Below are 27,674 nucleotides of genomic sequence, written 5' to 3'. Positions count from 1 at the left end.
CGGATGTCATCTACCTGGACTTCAGCAAAGCCTTTGACACCGTCTCCCACAGCATTCTCCTAAGGAAGCTGGTGGGTCATGGCCCAGGCAGGTGTATTCTTTGCTGGGTAAAGAACTGGCTGGATGGCCAAGCCTGGAGAGTTGTGGTGAATGGAGTTAAATGCAGTTGGCAGCAGTCACAAGCAGTGTTCCCCAGGGCTCAGTTTTGGGGCCAGTCTTATTTAATATCTTTATCAATGATCTGGATGAGGGGATTGAGTGCACCCTCAGTAAGTTTACAGATGACACCAAACTGGGTGGGAGTGTCGAACTGCTCGAGGGTAGGATGGCCGTGCAGAGGGACCTGGACAGGCTGGACCAATGGGACAAGGCCAACCGTATGAGGTTCAACAAGGCCAAGTGCCAGGTCCTGCACTTCAGTCACAACAACCCCATGCGACGCTACAGGCTTGGGGAAGAGTGGCTGGAAAGCTGCCTGGCAGAATAGGACCTGGGGCTGTTGGTCAACAGCCAGCTGAACGTGAGCCATCAGTGTGCCCAGGTGGCCAAGAAAGCCAACAGCATCCTGGCTTGTATCAGGAATAGTGTGGCCAGCAGGAGCAGGGAGGTGATTGTCCCCCTGTACTCGGCGCTGGTGAGGCTGCACCTGGAATACTGTGTCCAGTTTTGGGCCCCTCAGCACAAGAAAGACATTGAGGTGCTGGAGCGTGTTCAGAGAAGGGCAACGAAGCTGGTGAAGGGTCTGGAGCACAAGTGTCCTCATAAGGAGAGGCTGAGGGACCTCAGACTGTTTAGCGTGGAGAAGAGGAGGCTGAGGGGAGATCTCACTGCTCTCTGCAACTACCTGAAAGGAGGTTGTAGTGAGGTGGGTGTTGGTCTCTTCTCCCAAGTAGCTAGCGATAGGACGAGAGGAAATGGGCTCAAGTTGTGCCAGGGGAGGTTTATATTGGATATTAGGAAAAATTTTTTCACAGAAGGGGTAGTCAAGCATTGGACCAGGCTGCCCAGAGAGGTGGTGGAGTCACCATCCCTGGAAGTGTTCAAAAAATGTGTAGACGTGGCACTTGGGGACATGGTTTAGTGGGCATGGTGGTGTTGGGTTGGTGGTTGGACTGATGATCTTAGAGGTCCTTTCAAACCTTAATGATTCCTAGTTTTTACTTTCATTAAAAAAATAATCCAGCCACCAAGCCAGGAAACATGAAATCAATTATTAGTCTACCCTTAACTGGTTTAGTGGTGGACTTGGTAGTGTTACGTTAATGGTTGGACTGGATGATCCTAAAGGTCTTTTCCAACCTAAATGATTCTATGATTCTGAGTCTACGATTCTATTATGTATGCCATGCTGAGAAATACAAACATTCATTTCCCAGGCATTTAAATGTTCCATTTAGACAGCAGTAGCATCTAGACTTCCCAAATCAGTCTGGTTTTCCCTTGGATCCACAAGCTTTGCTAATATTGTCATGGGGACGAATTTAAGCACAGAGATGTGCCAGCACTCCTTTAGTGCCCTGGCATTGCTTCTTCACTCTACAATGAGAAATATAAATTCAGGACCTATTCTCAGTCAAGAGGAGTAATTGTAGCTAAGGGCTGGGTTGATCTACATTTCAGATTACTTCATTCCTTTTGGGTCTTTCAAACTTCACGATCTACTGATATCTGTAGATCTGCACCTGCAAAAAGGGGCAATCCCCTTCACTCCAAGTTTTACTCCTGGCAGCACTTGTCCAGCTCATCACTCAGCAGGCTATAAACGATTCCATCTTAAGCATCTTTGTCCCCTCAGATTTGCATGAAGAGTCTTCATGAGTAACACAAGCCTGAGGCTCCGCTAAATGCAATAGGACATGCAAGTTCTTAGTACCTGGTCAAAGTCTACTCCAACAAAAATAACAAAGGATTTCAACTAGAACAGCTGGGAACTGGCACAATTTGCCCAGAGAGGTAGTGGAGGCCCCATCCCTAGAAACATTGCAGGTCAGGTTGGATGGGGCTCTGAGCACCCTTGATCTGGTTAAAGCTGTCCCTGCTCATGGCAGGGGGGTTGGGCTGGGTGACCTCTAAAGGTCCCTTCCAACCCAAAGCATTCTATGATTCTATGATTCAACTACAGCCATAAAAATGACCAACTGTTAACGGTCATACAATTTCCTGTCATTATAAGTGATTAATCCTTGGAAGAGCAAGCACTCAAAACGGGAATCCTTTTGCAACTTAATGTAATGTAACACACGCAGGATGGGAAGATGAAACACTATCAAACACCGAGCAGTCAAAACATGAGATATCCTAGTAAAACGGCAACTTAAAACATTACTTTGTCCAAAAAAGTAAATGTTCAAGATCTGAAGTGACTTACTTAGAAATGAAGTGAATGAGCAGCTGTGAAGAAGAATGTAATTTACAGCTCACAAAATAATTTAGGTTAGTTAACGTAAGAGAAAGTCTTAAGCCAAGCTAGGTGAAGGAGAAGTACAGCAGAAAAATTTCTGTATTGAGACAGTAGAAAGTAACATCCACTGGAGAGAATATTTAATCTTGCTAACTGTATAAATTCAGGACAAAACAACAAGAATAAAAAGAGTATTAGTATCACCAGAGACAGAGCAGTTTAGATCTCTCTGCTCCATTTTTACGAGCAGTTGGAGCAGCAGTGTACATGACAGACCATCTACTTGTAGCTTGCTAAGACCAACAAGCACAGTGGAGCTGTCAGAGAGGCTGCAAGAGTTCTCAATGGAAGTGAACTTGACATAATCCCAGGAAAGTGCCAGACACAACATGAATGTCACTGGGAGAGAAAGCTGTATTTAGATATAGCCTAATTTGCAATTCTTGGATTGGTTTCACAAACTGCATATTGGAGGATTTGTATGGCAATGTATGGAGCTACACATATAAAGCTGTATGCTATAATAAACATGCTACAGACAAATCCTATTAAAATAACAGACAAATAAATGGCATAATTCACACAATGCTAAATATACATTTCTAGATGAGGGCATGATAATGTATTTTCCAAATAACCTCACAGCTTGTTATTTTGTCTAATTTACAACTGGTAATTTTCCATAATAAATTTGATTGTTCATGGTCTCCCACATTAGTTCAATTGTTTTTTACACTATTTACTGTTCTATAATGTGTTAAAAGAGCAACAAAGCTGGTGAAGGGTCTGGAGCACAAGTCCCATGAGGAGCGGCTGAGGGAACTGGGGTTATTTAGCGTGGAGAAAAGGAGGCTGAGGTGAGACCTTATCGCTCTCTACAACTGCCTGAAAGAAGGTTGCATTGAGGTGGGTGTCGGTCTCTTCTCCCAAGGAACAAGTGATAGGACAAGAGGAAATGGCCTCAAGTTGCGCCAGGGGAGGTTTAGATTGGATATTAGGAAAAATTTCTTCATGGAAGGGGTTGTCAAACACTGGAACAAGCTGCTCAGAGAGGTAGTTGAGTCCCCATCCTTGGAGGTACTTAAAAGATGTGTAGACGTGGCACTTGGGGACATGGTTTAGCAGTGGACTTGGCAATGCTAGGTTAACAGTTGGACTCGATACTCTTAAAGGTCTTTGCCAACCTAAGTGATTCTACAATTCTATGAAAATCCTGGCAATATTTATGAATGTATACTCCTTATTTTAATGCAACTGTATGAATGTATGTTTGTCATTTTATACAAGTCTAATGACTGAAATGTTACTGGCTCAAAAAATACAGTGTAGTTTACACATTTCACCTCTAACAGACTGTTTCAAAAGACCAAACAGGAGATAAATAGTTCTTCAGTGTTTTGAGACAGTAACTTCTACAGGATGAAGTGAGATGTAGAAATTCTTGCACAGTTGTAACGGGTATTAGTGGAAAAAGTCTCTATAGGGTTCGAATATTTACCCTTGGAGCTGTGACATGCTAGGTTTAATAAAGATGATCTGATCTTTTGCCTCTCTAGCAGCATTGAATTGCAGAGTTACATATAATATGACATAATAGAAACACAGTCTAAATATCAGTTACTTTTACACAGGTTTTGGGGAAGGGGTGAGAAATAAGAGACCAACCTGAATAAGCATCCAGCTGAACTGGCAGAGGTAAAGGTAATGGGTAACAGATGCAAGGGCAGAGCAGCTTTCCTCTGAGAGATGTTGGCTCATGTAAGCAGAGGCCAGAAATGAAATCTGCAGGGAAAAAATGAATACATGCATATTGGAATTTAAAAAAAAAAAATAATAATAATAATGAGAAAAAAATGTATCTTTAGTTTGGAAGTAAAATATACATTCAGTTACCGCTCCAGAGACTTGGGAGAGATACCGGGGTATTTAATATTCACCCAAAAGAAGTGACCCTTTAACACTGTCAGCCACAAAACTAGCTCTAAACTTCTTTGCAGACAATCTAATATCCATTACATCTGCATCTGAAAAGACTACACAGAGACTTAATATTTATTGTTTAATATTGTTCCCCAGACTAATTGCCATGCAACAGTAGACACCAGTTTTGTAACTGAGGGTGGAGCTTTTGCTCCATAAAATAAAAAGAGACATTATCTTCTGATTTCAGTAAGGCCAGAAATTTTATCAAATAAACAAACAAACTCAAGAGGCATTTACTGTCTTTAGACTGTCAGACATGTAGTAATATTATACCCCATGACATAAGATAGCAATACTGGACAAAAGGGAGTAAGCATCTCATCTTCTGATTTCATACTCATGGGGCAGATACAAGGTTTCTTCCACAGACATGCCAAATGTCAAAGGACTATACATTGGCTGGGTAAGTAGCCAATGCATTGTCTAAGGAACAAAGCTATTCCAACTCTGACTGAATGAACGCTGCTAAACAGTATCAATATAGCATTTAAAATTAAAACACAACTCAGAAACTTTTAGCTCTGTCTTCTGTGAATTTTTTAACAGACGATATAGTTCTACAAGCAGACTTCATTAAAGAATTAAAGTGTTAACATAAAGAAATGCTCAATTTACCTACTTAACACCTGCAGTAACTGATGAATTTTCCTTTCCTTTACAAGGAATATTACTATCTTGACCAACAGCCCATTGACAAATAGCAATTCATGGACTGTGCAGACTGATTTTATGTATATAAAATCAGGAGATGGGGTGTGGAAGGAAGTTAAACTATACCAAGTGATTTGGCAGACATCTGGACATTGTATATACAACAAATATACAAGTATGGTATAGGATAACTCTTATGCAGTCTCTTTACTATAAAAATATCCTTGTAAAGGTGGGGTCTGTATATTCACAGAGAGACAATGTTTTCTCACCATGAAATGGAAGAATAAGAATAAGCAACTGGACAACAATGGGAATAAAAGCAATTATGAGATTAATTTCATTATCTAAAGGAAAAAATGCACTTGTAGTATTTTATGTGGGGTTAATCAGTCTTCTGCTGGGAACTGGAATCTAACCATGGCCACATAACCATTCAGTTATTAAGAAGTTAACACTCAGCTTAATATAGAGTGCTATTTGCCAAATTCTGACACTGCTAAAACAAATGCCATTGTCTGGAGTGGTTTAAACACAATTGAAATATGTGTGCAATAGCTGCCTTCCATTAGGGATAAACACAAGAAACGTTTCTTTAAACAACTCTGTAACACCAGCTAGCTCAAACAGTACCAGCAGTACTTTTCCTAAAACTTGAGCAAATGCTTCTACTTATAACAAGGAAAATAGAACACACGTCTGGGTGGAGAGGCTTTACTACCTTTTGTTTTCTGAAGGCTTGTGTATATGTCAAGGACAGACTGTTAGACTAGAGATAGAGACAAATAAGGGGTGAAAACGCAAAAGCAGACTGATCGAGTCCTGGAAACATGTTTTTAGCACTTTCTGGACTGAAAGTTGGCTTGAAAGCATTTTGCATCTGTAATCAAAGAAACTATCATTTCTAACCTTTTCCTGTGTTTCAAGAAAAATGATTTTTTGTATATTAAAAAAGAGAAGCATCTCGCTATGTCAACAGTTTTCCAACCAAAACAATGCAAAGGGTCCAAAGATTTGCTAAAAATTCATACCTTTCATGGATACTGACTTCTGTTGAAGAAGTAAAACAGCAATACGGCTGAAGTAATCACTCAGCTAAGAATTCATTGTAGTTACTGGCATTACAGTGTTTTAGACAAAAAAAAACCAGCCAAAAAGGTAAAAGAGGCAAAGAAACATTTACACATTATTTTCATATAATTATTATCTTGCATCTTGGGCAGAAGATGCAAGTGACAACTGGGTTATAACACAAAAAACAAATGGCAGACCATATTTTGAAATGTTGGGAGAGGACGCTATAGTTTAGTTATGCTGTTCTGACAAATGCTGGCTACTTTGGCACTTACAGCTTAAAACGTAATGCACTGCTATTTAGTAGAAACACATGGAATGCACGCCAGTGAATAGACCTTTCCTCCATAATATCTGAGGCGGTTAGGGAAACACAAAAAAAGCACCTTCCAAATAAATTGTTCCTTAGACCTAGCTGCCTCATGTCTTCTGTACTTTGCTTAGTTATTAACTGTAGTGGGCAATCTTTTGTAATAATGAACTTAAGACTTTAATAAGTAAGATATATACCATATATTGGAATAAGTTGTTCCCTCTTGGAGCATTAAAAAATATATATTGGGTGTGTTCCTTTTGATACCAATTGTTCAGAGCTCTTTTTACAGAGATCGTATGATTTTAAATACCCCTTTTCAAACAATCTTTGTAACCTGCCATTTGGTTCTACACCGAGATTATAACATAATGCTTCTTCCTGGTACTCGTCAAGGTGATCAGTCTTGACCCAAAATGATTTAACTAAGGGATAACAAGTGACTTAAGTCACTCGAGCAGCAGGCTGCTACTTTTGTTAATTTGTGTGTGATAGTTCTGTGCCACATTCAAAATTACAGTGATAGCGTAGCACTCACAAAGTTCCTCTTGACAAAATGAAAAAATAAAAGTTGAAAAATAAAAGACAATAAATTGATGCACTTCTGTTAAAGAACAAAAAGATCTTTGACAGGGTTCCCATCTGACAGTCATTTACTCAGTTAATTAATCAAAGGATACTGCAATTCCTTTGTAATACTAAGACAATTACCTAGCAATTACTTGAAGGAAATTAGCACCTGGGTATTCAACTTAAATCATCAACACCAAACTATAAATGAATAAAACCAGGTGATTTACAAAACTGTATGCTCCTGTATGGAGTATTTTTGTACCACTGTTTCCAAGCACTAGGCTGTCTCAGAACGTCACTCCTGTGCTAGTTAAGAGCCTCCTCCTAGTTTCCAGCCTGCACTTATTCATGGTCAATTTATATCTATTTTTTCTTCTGTTGGAAGCCTCTCAGGTTAAACAGGATTTCCTCCTCCTTGGGGTTTGCATTATGAATTCACGGAAAGCAGTAGTATTCTCCCTCAGGCTTCATTTTTCAAGGTTAAATAAGCTAACCACTGCACAGCGCAGTACTCTGTAGAGATGCCTAAGCTGGGCTGGACAGCAAAAGCAGTTTAGCTCCATGAATACAGCATCTTCCTGGATCAGTTTATCTTGTTTCTCCAAGTAATCCTGTGTACTGTGCTGTGAAGTGTATACTCACATGTGTGAAAGCCTGTCCTTGCGCAAAAGTTTTTGCAGCTTGTGTAGCAATTTCATCGTCCTTCTCTATATACTGGTGCCACGTTGATTCTGTCCTTTGTGAAAACACATGCTCAGGGTTGGATGGAGAAATGCTGCAGAGGTCTCACAAGATTCTCATCCAACAGTTTTCTTATCTCCCTATATACCATGCAAATACTTCTTCTGATATATGGTAATACCTCACCTGGTACACACAGTTTTTCTTCACATTTCCAACTGACTACCTTTTGCCACAGAGTTTTTCTGTTAGCCTACAAGTTATGACTTTTCACCTTGTTCTAGGAAATACCCCTGTATTTCACACTTCAGTCTTCAAAGCTATTTTCTTTCTATACAGCACCCCACTACCACTTCGTACTGCCAGTGCTCCTCTACTTTCTGCCATCAGCACATCTTGCCTGGGTACATTATTTCTGTTCCACAGACTAGCCCTTTAGGATCAGTGAAGTACCTCTCTTCCTTTGCCACTCTCTCATAGCTGTCTTTTTCTATTAGTCTGTCGCTTCCCACATCTGAGTTCTTGGACTAATCCTCCATGATTATTTTACTAATTATGTGACATATCATGTATTTTACTGCATTTATCTCATCAAAGAAAACTATCAGACCAGTCTGGCACGATATAAGTATAAACACATGGGAGCTTTATTCTCCAGTTCATTTATCGCTATGTCTTTTGATAGAATTTTTTTCTAAACTCTTACATGCTTCTGAGACTGAATTAACGGGCCTGCAGTTGCCAAGATCATTTATTTTACTATTTATTACTTTTAACATATTATCTTCAAGTCACATAGTAGCACTCTAAAGTGAAGGATTTGTTAAACGCACTTGTTGCGAGACCTGCAAGGTATCATGCCAACATTTTCAAAGTTAGGAATGGGGACCTTTTTGTTCCAACATACAAATGCACCTGTCCTTTGGGTTCTCCTTCTGCCTCAGTAGCCATAACCTTCACTCCATGCTACTAACTCTATTCACGACCTTGCCTTTATCCCAATGGTGATCTTTAACATCACTGTCTTCTCTGAAAATGTGAAGTTTTTTTGTTGATTGGAGTCATACTTAATATATTTACTTTTCCTGCCTCACTGCAAATTTTTACCAGAAATCTTACATTATTCTCTCTTCATTTATATAACAAAAAAAAAAAATTGACAAAATTTCCATACAAGAAGATTATGCTATTGTCAACCAAACCAAATATACATAGCATATTCATTAATGCCAACTATTGTGACCAACCAAATGTACATGGTGTATTCATTGATGCCAACTATAGATAATGTGAGGAAATCAATCAACTTTCTAATGATAAAAGAATTTATTAAAAACCAAGTTCAGAATTAGCATTATAATTTGGCCTTCGTAGAGAAATTTACAGAGAAAACAATGAGTTTAAGTGAGAGTTGCCTTTCGAATATTGTATAAAAGAGAAAAAGGAAAGACCAGAAGACTGAAGCAATTCCATACCCATCAGGTAAACAACAGCCAGCTAAGGAGTAGGTTGGCTGAAACCTAAATAAGAAGTATGTATGAAGAATAAATAAGTGGAATACAGAGTAGTAGTAATTACAACTTGCCATGGTAAATGCCGAAATGCTACCATATGACTGACTTTAAAATTAGGGTACAGCACATGATGTGTGGAAATTAATCTTGTCTCTACTTTGAACCAAAAGGTAGAAGTACTGAATGTCTTCATGGCCTCAGTCTTTTCTAGCAAGACCTGCCTTCAGGAATCCAAGGTCCCAGAGACCAAGGTGAATCATAGAATCATAGAATCATAGAATGCTTTGGGTTGGAAGGGACCTTGAGAGATCATCGAGCCCAACCCCCCTGCAGTGAGCAGGGATTGAACCTGTGGGGTAAGGTTGGAGCAAGAAAGATGTACCCTTGGTGGAAGAAGATCAGGTCTGAGAATACGTAAGCAAACTGGATCATGGCACCTGATGGGATGCACCCACGAGTGCTGAGGGAGTTGTCAGAAGTCATTGTGAGACCACTCTTGGTAATCTTTGACCAATCATGGTGAATAGGAGAAGTTCCCAAATACTGGAGGAAAGCAAATGTCACCTGCATCTTAAAGAAGGGCAAGAAGGAGGACCCAGGCAACTACAAGTTGGTCAGCCTCACCTCCACCCATGGGAAGGTGATGGAGCAGCTAATCCTGGGAACAATTTGCAGGCACATTAAGGATGAGAAAATCTGTTGTAGTAGTCAGCATGGCTTCACCAAGGTAAAGTGACTGGCTTCGTAGATGAGTGGAGAGCAGTGGATATTGTTGACCTGGACTTCAGTAAAGTATTTGACACTGTCTTCCATAAGATCCTCATAGACGAGCTGTTGATTTATGGGCTGGATAAGCAGATAGTGAGGTGGGGTGATAACTGGCCTGAATGGCCAGTTACAGAGGGTGGTGATAAGTGGTGCAAAGTGTAGCTGGAGGCCAGTGACTAGTGGTGTACAGATGTCAATACTGGCTTCAGTCCTGCTTAATGTCTTCATTAATGACCTGGATGATGAGGCAGAGTGTACTCTCAGCACATTTGCAGATGACACCAAACTGGGAGGAGTGGCTGATACACCAGAGGGTCATGCTGCCATCCAGAAGGACCCAGACAGGCTGGAGAAATTGGCTGACAGGAAGCTCATGAAGTTCAACAAGGGGAAGTGCAAAGTCCTGCACCTGAGAAGGAATGACCCCATGTACCAGTACATGCTAGTGGCTACCCAGCTGGACAGCAGGTTGGCAGACAAGGCCCTGGGGGTCCTGCTGGACACCAAGTTGAATATGAACCAGCAATGTGCCCTTGGCTAATGGCATCCTGGGTTGCATTAGGAGGAGTGTTGCCAGCAGGTTGAGGGAGATGATCCTTCCCCTCTGTTTAGCCCTGGTGAGGCCACAACTGGAGTACAGTGTCCAGTTCTGGGCTCCTCAGTACAAGAGAGACATGGACATACTGGAGAGAATCCAGCAAAGAACCATGGATATGATTAAGGGATGGAGCATCTCTGATATGAGGAAAGGCTGAGAGAGCTGGGACTGTTCAGCCTGGAGAAGAGAAGGCTCAGGGCGGATACAAATACCTGTAGTGAGGGTGCAAAGAGGATGGAACCAGGTGGTGCTTTCAGCAGTGTCCAGTGACAGGACCAGAGGCAAGAGGCACAAACTGAACCATAGGATGTGCCCTCTGAACATCAGGAAACACTTTTTCACTGTGAGGGCGACCAAGCACAGGCACAGGTTGCCCAGATTGGGCATGGAGTCTCCGTTCTCAGAGAACTAAAAAATCTAGATACAGTCCTGGGCAACCAGGTCTGGGTAGTCCTGCTGGAGCAGGGGGTTTAGACAAGAGGACCTTCAGAGGTCCTTTTCAAGCTCAACCATCCTGTGATTCTGTGATAAGAGTATTGACCTTAACTGTATACATCAGACCAGAGTGGACTGATTCAGTTTTTGGACAATTAGCATATGTATAAAATGCACATATTATTTATAGCATAATAAACTATTTCATCACTGTGTAATCAAATCCAAGACTCTGCATGGGAAAATTTACCTATGGGTAAAGTTGTGAGTGCCTTTAAAGAAATCTAAATAGCCTCCTTTCTCTTGGCTTTTTTTTTCTGGGCACAACATCATATGGTATGGAACATCCCTTTGGTCATTTGGGGTCTGAGGTCCCAACTTCTTGCCCACCCCCAGGCTATTGGCCTTTGGGCGGTGACGGGGGGGAGGTTGGAAGGACAGCCTTGATGCTGCACGAGCTCTGCTCAGCTGTAGCCAAAACACTGGTGTGTTTTGAACACCGTTCTAGATAAAAGTACAAAGCACAGCACTATGAGGGCTGCTATGGGGAAGGTTACCTCCATCGCACCCCAGACTGAATATACAAGGAACTACACACATATGCAGTGGTACCCACTATAAACTGGGCAGTGCACATTTTCATGAAGTCTACCGCACAGGTAGCTTTGTTTCTCTGCATTTAACATTTCAAGTGTGATAAAGGCCAATGACTCCAAATAAACATCAAAAATATCAGTGCTTCCAATTATTTCTGGATTTAAGACCGCATCTTATCTTCTACCAGCTGTTTTGAACTTGTTTGGAAAGTACTGTATTAAAATGGTTGACAATGTGGCATCCCTTCAGAACCATTCCACAGAAGTACAGTGAAACTGATGAATTCTGAATACTTTGATGAAAGAATATTCTTTTTTTTTTTAACTTGAAAAATATCTTTTTTTAACTTGAAAAATATCTTTTTCCTTACATTTTGTGGCAAACCATATCACCAAATCTACTCCTGGTCAGAGAACATGCAACACCCAATGAGGAGGACAGGAATGTTTTTCTGTTGAAATCCATAGGTAATTGATTTACCATGTTCCCCTCAACTTGAACCACTATTTCTTAAGATTCTGTCCCAATTTTTCAGCCTGACAATGCAGTAAATACTGAAAAATTTATTTTACAAAGACCTAAGTGTATCTGATGCAATATTAGCTGCACAACTCCTTCAAAAATACGAGAAAACAGAAGCTTTCAGCACTGACATTACAAATGCTAAGTTAAAACCCCTGAGTAATAAGTAAAATAAAACTAAAATAATAAAGCAGTAAAGTATAATCAAAATTTGATTTATAATTTTAAGAATTGCAAAAATGTTTTCACGGGGTGTGGGGTGGGGTATAAATCTGAGAGCAATAAACTTTCCCTATTGCAAGTGCTGAAAACGCAGCATGTTGTGCTGGTTGAAGAAAAAAGAAAAACACCTTCCTATGTTCTAGAGAAAAAGCTGTGGAGAAGGCTAACCCAAGCAGATATAAAAGCTTCAAGCAGCAGAACAACAAACATTTAGCTCTGGAAGAGTGTACAGAACTAGGGTCTGCCACATCTGCACAAACCAGTTTCATTTTCTCACCCAAGCAGAAAGCACCCCTGCCTCCTGTAGCTGAGAAAAAGATCCTTCCCTGCAGGGGGAAACCCGCAAACCAGTGTCCGACTCCTCTAGAATACTTTGGAGTGTGCCAATGAAGAACATGTCAGTATACTTATGTCACTTTTTTGTAATTTCTGTAAATTCCTGTTTCACAGTACAAACTCACGAAGCTTTAGACATTGTCTTCTTGTAGACAGAAATGTCTTCATATATGTCTTACAGAAATGGATCCTAACAGTGGTCTTTTCATTTCTTTTCACATTCTTTTTCATCAATTTTATTATTTTGTTTTTATAATTCAAAATTTATTTCTTTGTTCCATGTAGGAAAAGACTATCTTCCTTATAGAGCTTCTTTATATGCATTTGTATTAAAAAGGAAAACAAAACAAAGAGCCCAAACACATGCTGTCATTATACCAACCCAATCTCAAAAGAGGAACAGTATCAAAGGCATAATTTACAGCACTGTTCCTTTTGTTGGACTTAATTGCAATGAACAATAACATAGGAAAATAAACACATTAAAACTCCCATGTCCTCACCGAACTCTCTTTTCTGCTTTGAATTTACTTTATATGGGTAAAAAAAGGGGTTCCCTCCTTTAACACAGGGACACTGCTTAATAATAGTGCATATGAATCATACTTTTTGTTACTGCTTGGTAGGTCAGGACAGCACAGATGTAAGCCAAGTGTCCTTCTTGTGTTTTGTGTTCTGATATTAACTGCTAGGACAAAAATACCAATAAAAGATGTACAAAAAACTGTAGAGATTTATGGACACTAGCAAAAATTCTAAGTCACTCTTCCTGGAAAAAGTAACAATACAACACACACAGCATGTTTCAGAGCACACAGGAAAAGGTTATATAGTTTAGAAGACTCAAAACACAGTGTTTAACTGGGCCAAAAGGAAAGTTCAATAGCTAACTTTTCGTTTCATATATTCTGTATTAATGATGTTAAAATAAGCAGTCAAAGTTCCTTTGTGAAGTTACACAAATACTAAATGACTTTACTGGCCACTAAATTGTTTCAGAAATTTCCATAATTCAGAGAGGGGTGCTTTATAACTGACACCAGAAACAACAATACATGTGGATTTAGCTTTATTTGTGGCTTCGGTTAAGTCAGTGTGCACATATATTAAAAAATAAGTACCTTATGAACAGCAACTCCAAAGTCTTACTGCATAATTTGCATGCATTGTGTATCTTACAGATATTTTTGTGTTTATGAGTTATTTGCTTAAACTATGTTGATTATATATCACTGTAAACTGGCACTTCAAGAAAAACCAAACAGCTAACTAAAATAAAATCACTTGAAATACTGATGGTATTAGCAGTGATTAGACAGCAGCAACCATATGTTACTCATTCCCTTCCCCCAGCTGAGCAGGATGGCAGTTGTTTTCACTTCCCATTTTTAGTCTCAGGGACTTTTTTTGCTTCTCCGAGCAAGGCAGCAGGCAATATGAGAGTTCAGGATACACAGCAGGAGGGGGTGAGGCACCATGGTGCACAGCACAGCAGCTTGCAGCTGGCTGTGCAGCAGAAGTCAGCTGTCAGGGAAAGGCTGGAGTAGCTTGCATCCTCTGCAAAACAAGCCTGACACAAGTACCCAGCTGCATGGTCTCCTCTAACACAGTTTCTCCTCTGTTCCAATCAAGCTGTCCCTTACAAAGAATGTGTTGAGTGATACCCATTGAGAAGTTATACTTGATTTTTTTTTTTTTTTTTGTAAATAAGGAAAAATGAGGACTGGCAGGCCCTTAGCACGTCCTAACCCATTTAGTTTTATATACAGATTCAGAACAATGTATCTGGCATAGTACCCTATAAAGACAGTTGCTATTATCACCTCCTTTTAGATCTGGGACAAAGATGTACAAAGATGTACATTGCTTCATCATTCATGAGCCAGACCTCCTGAGTCCCACTGCAAGATCCTCAATAACGGAACACTTCGGCTATAATGACGCAAATAGAAGCTGAAAAAGCCTCTTTTTAAAACCATCAAAAATATATCCACAGCCTTTCCCGGTTTCAAGTACCCAGACACAGCTCAGGGCAGCCTAAATATGTCGATTCGGCAGGTCCAAAACAAGCTTTTCTGATAGATGTTGACTTTCTGCAGTAGGATCTGCCTCATATTGTTTGCTATCTAGAAGCTCAGATTAGACCCCAAGCAGATATGCCATGACAGATTAATTGCCTCTAGAAGCTTCTCAAGTGGGATCTATATATGATTAGGGGGTATATTGGGTAAAACTATTAATAAAGTGGCTTTTCATTTCCTCCATTTCTGGATATAGTTTTAAGTTCAGGTGTAAGTTTCCCACAAATCTGACAGCATGACCATTTATTACCTCTAAACTGCATTTAGGATTCTATCCAGGGTCGGCGGTATCTGATGCTGGGTAAGTAAAATTACTGCAAGGGAAACACATCTGTTAACTCCTGATGCTTTATGTAAATAGTTAGAAATGGTCAATGCCCCATGCCCCATGGTCAATGCCCCAAGCCTGTCAGTGTTTAAGAGGCATTTGGACAATGCCCTTAAAAGTATGCTTTAAGTATTGGTCAGCCCCGACATGATCAGGTAGTTGGACATCTAGTCCATGATCATTGTAAGTTCCTTCCAACTGGAACTATTCTGTTTTTTTCTATTGTATTCTTGAAATAACCTGAAGATGAGAAAGATAAAATCACTTCCCAGAGTCTAGATGCTGGCTGGAGTAATCTGCAGCCTGCATGCCCACCAAAGATTTCCCCCCTGTAGGAATCACAACACAGGGTAGGGCAGACTCACCATAAATTGGGGTCAGGATGCAATCAGGGTGACCCCTGGGTTAATATTTTAAGTATGATAGCAGAGGTCTCCCATGCTTCTTTATATGACTAGCCAACTGTGAAGGATAACTATCTATCTTAAAAAAGAGATAACCAAGGCGCAATTACAGACACATAGTGTCTTCTGGCATCACTATGCTTCAGTAGCAAACCTCTGTCTAGAGATTAGTCCCCTTATACTGGTCTGGAGATCATCTTGAAGGGCTTTTCCTTTTCTTCTTCAGTTAAAATGCACTAGGTTAAGCACAGACCTCTTAGTTCAACTGTTACGGGTAATCTGAGTCATGTTTACAGAATTAGTGGCTGCGTAAGCAGCTCAAAAAGCAGGTACTAAAAATGTAACCTCTAGCAGAAGGTTGGTGATAGTAAATGGTTATGCTTTTCACCAGTACTTCTGTTGGTAGAGTGCATGCTGTCTACAGGCTCAAGAAAAAACAGAAGTTTACATATAAAAAGTAAGATCTTCACAAGTCTATGGGATCTGTCTTCATTTATTGGTTGGAAGAGCTATTCTAAGATGAAGTCTGGTGTGATGTGAAAGAATATTTAATTGAAGCAACTCAAGTTTTGCCAGAAGCTTTTAACAGATAAAGAGAATTTACTTAACACAAACCAAGCATTCTTCAACAAGGGCTAACAGGTAAGTTCCTTAGTTCTACTATTATTTGTAATCTGTAATATTAAAGAAATGCTGGCCTTATTTAAATATTTGGGGCAATCTTCAATCCAGATTCCTTCTAAATGTTGAAATATGGCCTAGAGAATGATCTGTTCAGTGATCAGTAACATCTATTGTGATATAGGTATCGTTAACTGCTGCTTTCGTTAACTGCTGCTTTCTGTGTGTAAAAGGCTTCATAATTACAGAGCAGAAGGTGGTTTTCCTCCCTTACAAAAATAGAACACAAAACCTTTGGATTTTGTTGTGTTAATGGAAAGATTGACTTTTGAACCCACAATAATCACTGTGAATTAGTAAACAGCATAGGCTATAACAAGCAGTAAAGATTTAAGATTATTCCACTTGAAGACAGGACCTTTCAGATGCTTGTAATAAAAGCATCACAAGCATGCCACTTGGTGTAGATTATTAAATAGCATTAAATAGTCTCTCAGTAGTCGTAGTTTATCTGTTCTGTACAGACTCACCTCATCTGTAAACAAGTTGGGGAAGGAACTGGGTCACTAGTACTCTGAGCAATAACTTAGATTAAAAACAGACAACAAAGAAAAATGCATTAAATGTGCCAAAGAGATAAGGATCCTAGAACTGACTAACTTAAAACAATAACATAGATTAGGTACTAAGTACAACTTTTAGTAGGCAAACAATATTGTAAAAATAAGTTCCAGAGTGTGGTTCAAGTATTTGCAGAATTTACAAGTTGTATCTGCTGCCATGGACTTTGTTCAGGGGTACAAACTGAATTGCTTTTTCAAAGTCAAACACAGAACTTCCTTATCTAGCTAGAATCTGTGGTCTGTGGTTCTGCCAACATGTGAAAACGAACTGCAGAGAAAGTCACTTGTTCCAAAAATAACTGTTATTCTAATTGTCTTCACGCAAAAATGATTTAAAATAAACTGATGTTTATTTTGGAATAGAGCATCTGCATATGAAACCAGTCTGAAAAATTAGTCTGTAATGCCTACTTCACTATTTTGATATTTAGTGACTAGAAGTTCTGGTGAGCACTAGAGAATATAATGTTTTCTGTAGTAGTTTCTCATAGTTCCCCATCTATAATGAGAATGCAGAACACATTAACTTCTTTATCTAAAGTGAGCTTGCAGATAGTAGTCAAAAGCAAGACTTAGCAAAATTTCTAAAAATAAAAAGTGATTCAAGTTTAATTCCTTAAGATGACCTCTCACATGGTACTAAAGGGACTTCTATTAAAACAGTAATGTAGACATACATTTTTGTATTTAAAAAAATAACTAAATACTATCCATATTTTATCTAGTAAACTACACAGTCATGCCCAAGGCTGGGCTATGTAGGTTCATATGGTCTAATTCCTGTTTCTTGGTCAGGATCTCCTGTCAAGTGCTAAAGGAATTTGAGCACACAGTTCTATATTGTCATTGATTTGGCTGCTTTTTGCATGTTTCTGTCTTAATTACTCACAGTTTGAAACATTATTTTGGTAAACTATCACCAGGGGACCCTGGGAATGAAGCACTTAAACATATTCCATGTTTTGGGCACCATTTTGATCATATTTGTATTTATTACCACACTTGTTAGCTTCAAATTTCTGATGCACATTTATGGAACATCAAAATCAGCTTGTTGAGAATGGCTGTCCTTTTATTCAGAGCAGAAATAGAAAAGAGGTTTGCTTTCTACATTTTAAATTCACCTGCTGTATTTTCCATCAATACATTAAATTATTTATGTAGTTTACAAAAAGGGTGGGGAAAAACCTGGGGTGTGAGACAGTCTTTTCATTTCACAATGCTTCATATATTTCTATTTCAAAACTGTTCTTACTGCAATAATCCTCAAGCTTTGTATAGGAATTAGAGTAAAAGAGATATTTAATGTCACAGCCAATACCCAGTGACTTGGACTCATCATGTCTAGATGCAGCTCTTTCAAGCACTGTAGATGTTCTGAAGGTACAGTAGGTAAAACAAGTTATAACTTTCAAATGCTGTGACTGGAAATGCGTATTGGTGTCCTTGTATTCTCTCATTTACACATACTGCTCTACCTGATTCTTTCCAACATTTTAAATGTTATTTTAATAGGTTTAGGTTGTGATATGTATAACAGTCACAGGATTGACTGGTGACTCATATCCCTCTTGAAAGAAGCTGTGAGCCACGGGCTCGCCTTTCTGTGTATCACTTTGTATGGACTCCCTCAGTCCAAAAGTCTTTAAACTGCATCCTTGGGCTTTTATTGAAAACAGACAAAATATCCAAAATGCCCCTACTCTATCATACTTGAATATGAACAGAAATGCACTCACTAGTAAATCATTTTCCAGGGAATCTATTGATTAGATTGGAGTTGTAGATATGGTAGGACAGAAGGACAAGAAACAACTCATAGATTCCTGGTTTCATCAGACACATGTAGTCATTCTCAGAGGAGGACATCAACATCCTGGGGCAGATGGGGAGGGTACAGATGCAGGGGACTGACTGTCATCTATCGAAAAGTGAATATTAAGTTGGGACAGGTTGATAATGCATTTCTGCATCCGGCACTTTTCTCTGAATATGATACACACACTCCAAGCTGCTTTTACAGTCTTCTCCTGTGTTGAAATACTTTGTTTCCTTGCCCTGATGATGATGTAGGGGTGGTGACTTAAGGCAAGTCTCATGCTAGATTTAAGGGCACAGTGGCAAGTTTAGTCCCACAATATCTGAGTCAGCTGTGACGATGTGGAACAGTCCACACACACCAAAGGGTCTGAAAGTAAAATAGTAGATTACTTTCTGGATAGAAGTGACCAGTTAAAAAAAGAGAGCTTACAGTAGCTGCAAGAAATAAACAGGAGAACTTGGAGAACCCAGATTAGTGTTTAGCCTAAGTCTAGCAGAGCACACACGGAACAGATCCTACACTTAAGGAAATCTTCAGCATTGAGACAGAAAAGCTGGGTTTAAACTATACTTGACTAAAGCAAAAAAGCCTTTCTGTGCCTGGACTGCAAGTAGGTGTGGGACAAACTGACAAGTCTGGATGATTTCTGCAGATCCCTCAGGGAAAAAGGCACCTGGAAAAAGAGCCAGAACCTACAGCTTCAGCATGAATTTCTCAAAGCCTCATACTGGTATGAATGAGGCAGCTTCACAGCTACCGGGGAACTTTCAAGCTCTTACCTGAATGAGGAAGAAAACCTATTGCATCAGAGTAAAGTTGAAATTGTGATTTGGGTCTATTTCTACATCCTCACATCGTAGGAATATATTATAAAATGAAAATTCAGTCTCCAGAGTACAGTTCTGTCATAAGCCACTTCCAAATTATACAGTCCTTATATTGCAAGGATTGACTCTCAGGTGCGGTCAAGTAAAAATGGGTCCATGCAGCATCCCTAGCACTGCCAATTCAACTGGCTGGGCAAATAAGATCACCTAGAGATCATTATTTGCATCAGCTGTAAGCAGCTTCAAGACTTCATCATTAGGGAGGCTGCAGTTATGGTTGTCAGCTGATTGCAGAGATCATGTACTGCATGTGAGAAAGACTGCATGGCACAGACAACTTCAGGGAAACCAGATTTGTGTTAACAACCAGCAGGATTTGAGCCCAAACTTTTGTTTTTTTAAAAACACCTCCCTGAAATAAAGCTGTTATGTGATAAATTGAAAATTATTCCTGTTTTCTTAAGTATCACTTATTTGTTATTCAAAAAGATGAAGTTCTGGCCTTGAGACACTTACTGTGTGTCCTTACCTTACCTGGTCCACTTAGTGTGACAACAAGAAGGAATAACGCCACTGAAGGGAAGGCAGGATAAGATATATAACTAATTATAAGATGGAGAGTGAATGAGAATCCTGATCTCCAATTCTTCTTTTACGTTTTTCCCTGTAAAGGCTTAACACTGAGCCACTTTTGTCACCTATTTCTGTCAGCTCATCTCAAAGCAACACAGGCGGAATTAAAGAACCCTGAAGGTCTGCGCCGCTGCCTGAGACAGTACCAACCCTCTCCCACTGACCATGACACCAATGAGCATGTGGTCACACGAAATGGTTTCTGGTGGGTTCAGCAGCAGGTCCTGAGTGGGGACGTTCTGGCCAACAGGGATGACATGCCTCTCACAGCAAACATATCCCCATCCCCCACACCTTCTCTCCTGGGATTTTGTTTCCAGCCACAGCAGCACCGCTCCAGCTCTTGGCAGCTCCTCTGATTAACCTGACAGCTGCCAGATATCGCAGAACACCTTTTGATAAAAAGGTCATGACCAAAGGCTAAATGACAGCCTTTTTTAGTGCAAATACTTCATAGAAACATAGAATCATAGAATCATAGAATTCTTTAGGTTGGAAAAGACCTTTAAGATCATCCAGTCCAACCATCAACTCAACACCACCAAGTACACCACCAAACCAATCAAGGGTAGAGTAGCAATTTCATGTTTCCTGGCTTGGTGGCTGGATTATTTTTAATGAAATTAAAAACTAGGAATCATCAGGGTTGGAAAGGACCTCTAAGATCATCAGTCCAATCATCAACCCAACACCACCATGCCCACTAAACCATGTCCCCAAGTGCCACGTCTACACATTTTTTGAACACTTCCAGGGATGGTGACTCCACCACCTCTCTGGGCAGCCTGGTCCAATGCTTGACTACCCCTTCTGTGAAAAAATTTTTCCTAATATCCAACCTAAACCTCCCCTGGCACAACTTGAGCCCATTTCCTCTCGTCCTATCGCTAGCTACTTGGGAGAAGAGACCAACACCCACCTCACTACAACCTCCTTTCAGGTAGCTGTAGAGAGTGATAAGGTCACCCCTCAGCCTCCTCTTCTCCACGCTAAACAACCCCAGTTTCCTCAGCCGCTCCTCATAAGGCCTGTGCTCCAGACCCTTCACCAGCTTTGTTGCCCTTCTCTGAACACGCTCCAGCACCTCAATGTCTTCCATGTACTGAGGGGCCCAAAACTGGACACAGTATTCCAGGTGCAGCCTCACCAGTGCCAAGTACAGGGGAACAATCACCTCCCTGCTCCTGCTGGCCACACTATTCTTGACACAAGCCAGGATGCTGTTGGCCTTTTTGGCCACCACTTGGGCACACTGATGGCTCATGTTCAGACGGTTGTCAGCCAACATGCCCAGGTCCTTTTCTGCCAGGCAACTTTCCAGCCACTCTTCCCCAAGCCTGTAGCATTGCATGGGGTTGTTGTGACTGAAGTGCAGGACCCGGCACTTGGCCTTGTTGAACCTCATACAACTGGCCTTGGCCCATTGATCCAGCCTGTCCACGTCCCTCTGCAGGGCCATCCTACCCTCGAGCAGATTGACGCTCCCACCCGGTTTGGTGTCATCTGCAAACTTACTGAGGGAGCACTCAATCCCCTCATCCAGATCATTGATTAAGATATTAAACAAGTCTGGCCCCAAAATGGAGCCCTGGAGAATACCGCTCATGACCGGCCACCAACTGGACTTAACTCCATTCACCACTACTCTCTGGGCTTGGACACCCAACCAGTTTTTTACTCAGCAAAGAGTATGCCCGTCCAAGCCATGAGCTGCCAGCTTCCCAAGAAGAATGCTATAGGAGACTGTGTCAAAGGCTTTGCTGAAGTCCAGGTAGATGAAACCTGCAGCCTTTCCTTCATTGACCAGGCAGGTCACCAGGTCATAGAAGGAGATCAGGTTGGTCAAGCAGGACCTGCCTTTCATGAACCCATGCTGGCTGGGCCTGATCCCCTGGTTGAGCTCCACATTCTTGTTGAGTGCACTCGATATGAACCGCTCAATTGGTTCATATTCATATTCAAATTGGTTTATTTTAGTTGTAAGATTAGTTATTTATAAATTCTTCCGGCATTAGTAGTGAAGAAGCACTGCCCCCCAACCACTTACATTTAATCCATTGAAACTGCATTTACTAATTCTAATTACGTGATCCACTGACCCTACCTTGTAAGAAAAACAAAGCCCATTCCTAACTGGGCGGTAATTTTAGAACCATCTTCCATTTCCTTGTGTCAGACTGAAACCAGAAAAAGTAAGTGTTAACATTTCAAATTAATTTCCAAATGAACCTCCTTGCACAAAAATTGCTTTTAGACAGGAAAGTATTTCACAGGTGATTAAGATTCTTCGGAATTTTTAGATTAATAAATAATGTATTCTACTGTACCTGACTTAGAAACATAGAATCATAGAATGCTTTGGGTTGGAAGGGCCCTTTAGAGGTCACCCAGCCCAACCCCCTGCAGTGAGCAGGGACAGCTTTAACCACATCATGTTGCTCAGAGCCCCATCCAACCTGACCTTGAATGTTGCCAGGGATGGGGCCTCCACTGCCTCTCTGGGCAACCTGTGCCAGTGCTTCACCACCCTCATTGTAAAAAATTTCTTCCTTATATCCAGTCTAAATCTACTCTTCTTTAGTTTAAAACCATTACTCCTTGTCCTTGCAACAGGCCTTGCAAAAAGATTCTCCCCATCCTTCCTGTAGGCCCCCTTTAAGTACTGGAAGGCCACAATAAGGTCTCCTCGCAGCCTTCTCTTCTCCAGGCTGAACAACCCCAACTCTCTCAGCCTGGCCTCACAGGAAGTAGACTTCTACCGTTTCTTTACTGAAGAGTAAGGAAAGCTTGTCATATACAATGAACATGCCTTTTTTTTTTTTTTTAATGATAGTAAAACTGATATCCAGACCATTCCATGTACCACTAGTTGACTGACAGAACAAGCTGCAAGAATAGAAAATCTTCCATGATTTCACAGGGTATATATTGTATAATGCAGTGCAACAGAGAATTCTCTTCAAATAATAACTCTGATACAGCACTCAGAGTAAGAGGAAGAAATATCCATGGCTTAATAATTCTTTGGGGATCATTTTAAACTGAATATGCTCCTGCGACTCATAGCACAGAGACAAATTTTCTTTTGATAGGACAGTCAAAGAACTGCAGATCTAACCTCTTTAAAAAGAGCTATTTGTGAGCTGATAGCCGCCTAGCCCAGTTTACATTCCTTCCCTGAGGTGACTGCAGCTCCTTTGCAGCTTTGTCACTGTAAAACTGAGAGCTGTTTATGTTTATCTGGCCCAAAATGATGAATATTTGTAATGGATGTGTGGTAATTCTGCAGGCAAAAAAAGCTGAGACAGAAAGCAGAGTTCTGAAAACCAGCTTTGAAGAGCGTATGCTTATATCACATATGCAAGGAAAACAGGCCAAGCAGAATGGCTTTGTTTGTGGGTGCATATACAAGAAAGTAATCACCCTCTCTGCTTAACTGATAGTTCTAAAGCAATTAACCATCACATTTACTTTCAAGGTGTGAACAAAAGCACTTTTTCTATAGCCTCTTTTTTCTAGGAACATGGTATTATCCTCATCTTTTATTGCAACACGAGCCAAACACAAAGAATGTTTGTCTTAAACAGTCACACATCTCAAACCTGCCTCCTTTTAGACAGCATTTCTGTATTTAGTCTCAACATTTTGCTTGTTCCTACAGAAACAGGGATGTTTTTGCTGTGACCAAGTGCTTCAAACACTTCCTATGCTCGACTTTACTAATAATAGCAAATGCTCTCCTCAGACCACTCCCATGTGTTAAATTAATCAACACTAGAAGGTCAAGCGTGCATAAAGTAGCTTATGCACGTTAATTTATTAACTGAAGTGACCTCATTGCCACATGTTTTGCTTTTCTGTTTCTTCTTAATATGTTCATGTAGTCAATTACTACCACTGAAATAACTTCTGAACTCCAAACTTGCAGTGATTCCATGCCACTTCCATATTGCATTTGTGGATGAGCTTGCTTGTGTTTGCTTCTCGACAGCAAAGCAAAACTGAATCTTGCCATTTCAAAGAAAACAACTTAATTTCCTTAGTTAACCTCACCTGTGCAGGTACCTTCCTGCACTCTCCCTCTCTGCCCCTTCCCATTCTCCTATCCACCTCCAAAGGTTGTGTCTGCAAATAGCTGAAATGGTGGTCCCCAAGCATGGTGAGAACAGATCTTCTGCCACACACAGCCATTAGCCATGTTGCATAAGATCAGCTTTAATTTGTATCGCATCTTTGTAGGCACACAGATGTGATTTCCTCTGCCTTGTGCTTTAAGTCAGCTGAATATGAGCTAGCTCCAGATCAAAAGCTGTATAGTTTGGCTAACACTGTGTAGTACTTGAGAAAATAAGTCTTGCTGATGTTCAGAGCTGGCCTGAGTCCAGCTTGAAGCATGAGAAGTGTACACATATGTCTGCCAGGAAAGGACTACACCAGCATATCCTTTCTCGGCAAGGCCTGATGAATAAAATATTATTAGTTAAGTTTAGGGTCATAAGCTTCATTTTTTGCATTGCACAGCCACTCAGATGAGAGTTCAGGGAAAAGTATTAGGCAAAAAAGTACGGTTTTCCTAAAATTTTCCAGCAATTGCAGGCTGCAATGATGGCCCCTTTGGGTCACTGGCAACTGAAAAAATTTACAGTGAATCAAAGCCATTTGGTGAGGTAGTAATTTGTGCAAACCATCTATTTAGTAAAACAATGTAGAAGTTGAGGGACACCAGCCCCTTCTTCAGTTCTTCATCACTAAAAATGTTAGCATATTAGAAGACTTAAGTTTCTCCAACTGTGCTAGCTGGTGTAATAAAAGATATTATCTTGTCCTACAAATTTTGCTGTGAGCAAACCGCACCTACATCAGTATTACTACATGAATCATACTATAATTTATCATATCCTATGAACAGATATATCTCTGCTTCTTATTTGATCGGATGTAAGTGTACAGCATGAAAATCCAGAATCAGGCAAATTAATTAAAACCCCAGGTGTACAGCCTATGCCAAACTGAACCTTTCCTACACAGACACAGATCCCTCACTGCAGATTTTCCTCTGCTTCCCTGAATTGCAGACAGCCAGTAACCAAGCTCAAAGTCTTATTTGGAAGCAGTGTGAATGTAATTGAAAAACATAAGTTCTACTTTTCACTCCATGTGATTAGTCATTTCAACCATTTCTTATTACAAAGTATAAATTAATATATGAAGAAATGGGATTATTTTCCAATGCTTTACCACATTTCTGTGTCTTGAGTGCAAATGTAAAACCCTAAGGTTACAAAAATCAGTACCTATACAGAAAAAATAAGCCCAAAATTTGTTAATACTTTTTTTTTCCTCCCTAGTCTCAAACCTGTTTACTTAATACTTTGTCTGCTCTTATCTGTAGCATATTGCAGATATTGATGTGACTGCTGAAGACAGAGCATTAATTTAGAACGTTTTAGAGACTGCAATATAGGATTCCCTTTCATTCCCTCCTTAGGTAAATTAACCTGTAAAGAAAGTTCACATAGAATAGGTACAAAACCCCCACATGAATGAATATTAAGAAACACCAGTATCCTGAGCATTCAGATTGGAACATGGGTAAAGACTGCCTCTCAGTGGGCATGTCTGTTCGGTGTGAAAGCCAAAGTCATCTAATTAAGTGGAAATCCCCCATCATCATCATATGTGTTCTAGTGGTTTTGTCAGTCTAAATTAAACAGACCTGGAGAGAGATTGCCATCAAGAAATCCAGGAAATCATATGATTTACCATACTTTTGTGCACTGTTATGCTTATCATCACTAGGATTCCTATACTGAAAATACAGGAGGTCCTTCCAGGAATAAAAAGGACTACTTTTTTTCAGCTGCACACATTAAAAGTGACCTGTTCTTCATATTAAAATCTACATTGGCTAACTTTATACTTCTGTTCTCTTTTTATTTTTTCAGAAAAGATGGATGTCAACAGAGTTCTTGACAAAGGTCCCAAACTTATCATTTTACCAGCAGTATCAACTCATTCCCCTCTAACTAAGACCTTGGATAAATAGCACTGTTCGGCTCTCAAAATCCCTAAGTTGAACCAAATCTCTTTAAAACAGACTTAAAGAAGATTTGCTTTGACCATGAAGTAGAAAACTAAAATTCAAGAAAATACACCCTCCAGGAATTAACAGTTAAGTGAAAACTGGGAGGCAATCACTTCTGTAATATTCTGATGATAGTATGCGAAAACAAGACAATTCAGAAGAGATTATTATCAGCTAAGTAAAGACAAAGCAACTCTTTATTACCTTTGATAGCATATTCTACTATATGACAGAGCAATACATTTTATTTCCCCTAGAAGTAAGCAGTTCAACAGTAATGCCACAGAACTGAGATGGAAATCAGTACATTTTTATCAATATATTGGAATTTTTCCTGTGTTCATTATTGTCTCTGAATTTTGATCTTTGTTTATCATAATTTTATTACACTAATCTCTATCTCTGTTCCAGAAATGTAGAGACCCACAAACTTTCATTATATTATCTTCAATCTCATAAAACTTCTTACTCATAAAACTTCTTATTCTCAGAAAGCAATTTTGCAAATATTTACATTCATTCAAAGTGGCTTTTATTTTCCATTACATTTAAACAATATGGCAGGGCACACGGAGTAAAACCAATACTGCTGTTTGCTTTGGGCCCTGCCCAAATGATGCAGGAAGAGATGGTTGGCACAGAGGTGGGGGAGAGGAAGAGGCATTAAGAAAAAGGTTAATGGTGAAAAAAATCTTTGAAAAGCATCTGTTTTTTTGAAGATCAGCTCTTTCTGGGCTCAAGTCTGGTGACTACAAGACACACCTTTGAAATGGAGGTTGCTTATGTTCTTTGCACAGGACTGACATAACCAGTTTATGAATTGGCATCTCCAAAGAGGTTAGCAAGCCACGAAGCTTGGAGAAGAACATATTTTTAGCATGCACTTGCATTAGGACATTGCTACACAGTGAATTCTCAAGCTTTATGTTCCAAGAGCAATTGAACAGGTTCCCATTTCTTTTATTCTTCTAAAACCTCTTTCGTCTAGGCCTGAACTGACCCTAAACAAAGGAATTCAGTCAGACCGCTGAGGCATGAGTCATGGTGGAAGCTGACTTGAAAATGACTATTCTTTGGCTTCCCCTTTTCTCTCCCTTTTCCCACCATCTTCTTGACTTAAAATTCTTGATTTCTTTTTTTCCTGGTATCCAGCCTAGCAATCAAAATATTTTATTAAAAATTTTCTTTAGGAATAGAAGCAAGATACACGGAAGAATACAACCACCAGCCGGAAATAGAGGAAGGGGCTACAAAGAAAGAAGCCAGAAGCAACTTCAAATGATGCAGAAAATTAATATTATTCATGTTTTGAGGAACCACACAAAAAAGTTTACCTAGCCCTTAAAAGCTATGACAGTACTCAGAAACAGTACCACTGCATGTAAAGAGTTAATATTTTGGAGTTGTGACAGCTACTTTTCATATCTAAATGAACCCAGAAGAGAGTTTATTGTTAAACTGACTATCCTCTAAGAGAAAAAGCATGTTTGCAATGTGACAGAGGGTTCAAAAATGTGTTGCAGCTTAGTTAAAAAACATAATGAACCTTCTTCCCCCCAAAACATTATTAATTAATTATTAG

At 39.9% G+C, this 27,674-nt stretch overlaps 1 protein-coding gene across 1 annotated transcript in view; it reads right to left on the bottom strand.

The window, feature by feature from the left end:
• ADGRV1 (adhesion G protein-coupled receptor V1) overlaps nt 1-27,674 on the bottom strand; it is a 321,657-nt gene that overhangs the window by 115,471 nt on the left and 178,512 nt on the right. Inside the window, exon 86 of the mRNA XM_075727117.1 lies at nt 4,067-4,183. Coding sequence (XP_075583232.1) covers nt 4,067-4,183 — 117 coding nt within the window. The remainder of the gene's footprint in view (nt 1-4,066; nt 4,184-27,674) is intronic.

Source organism: Pelecanus crispus, chromosome Z (assembly GCF_030463565.1).
Source record: "Pelecanus crispus isolate bPelCri1 chromosome Z, bPelCri1.pri, whole genome shotgun sequence".
Taxonomy (NCBI): domain Eukaryota; kingdom Metazoa; phylum Chordata; class Aves; order Pelecaniformes; family Pelecanidae; genus Pelecanus; species Pelecanus crispus.
Note: the sequence above shows the minus strand (reverse complement) of the source record. Positions and strands in the feature narration are given on the sequence as shown.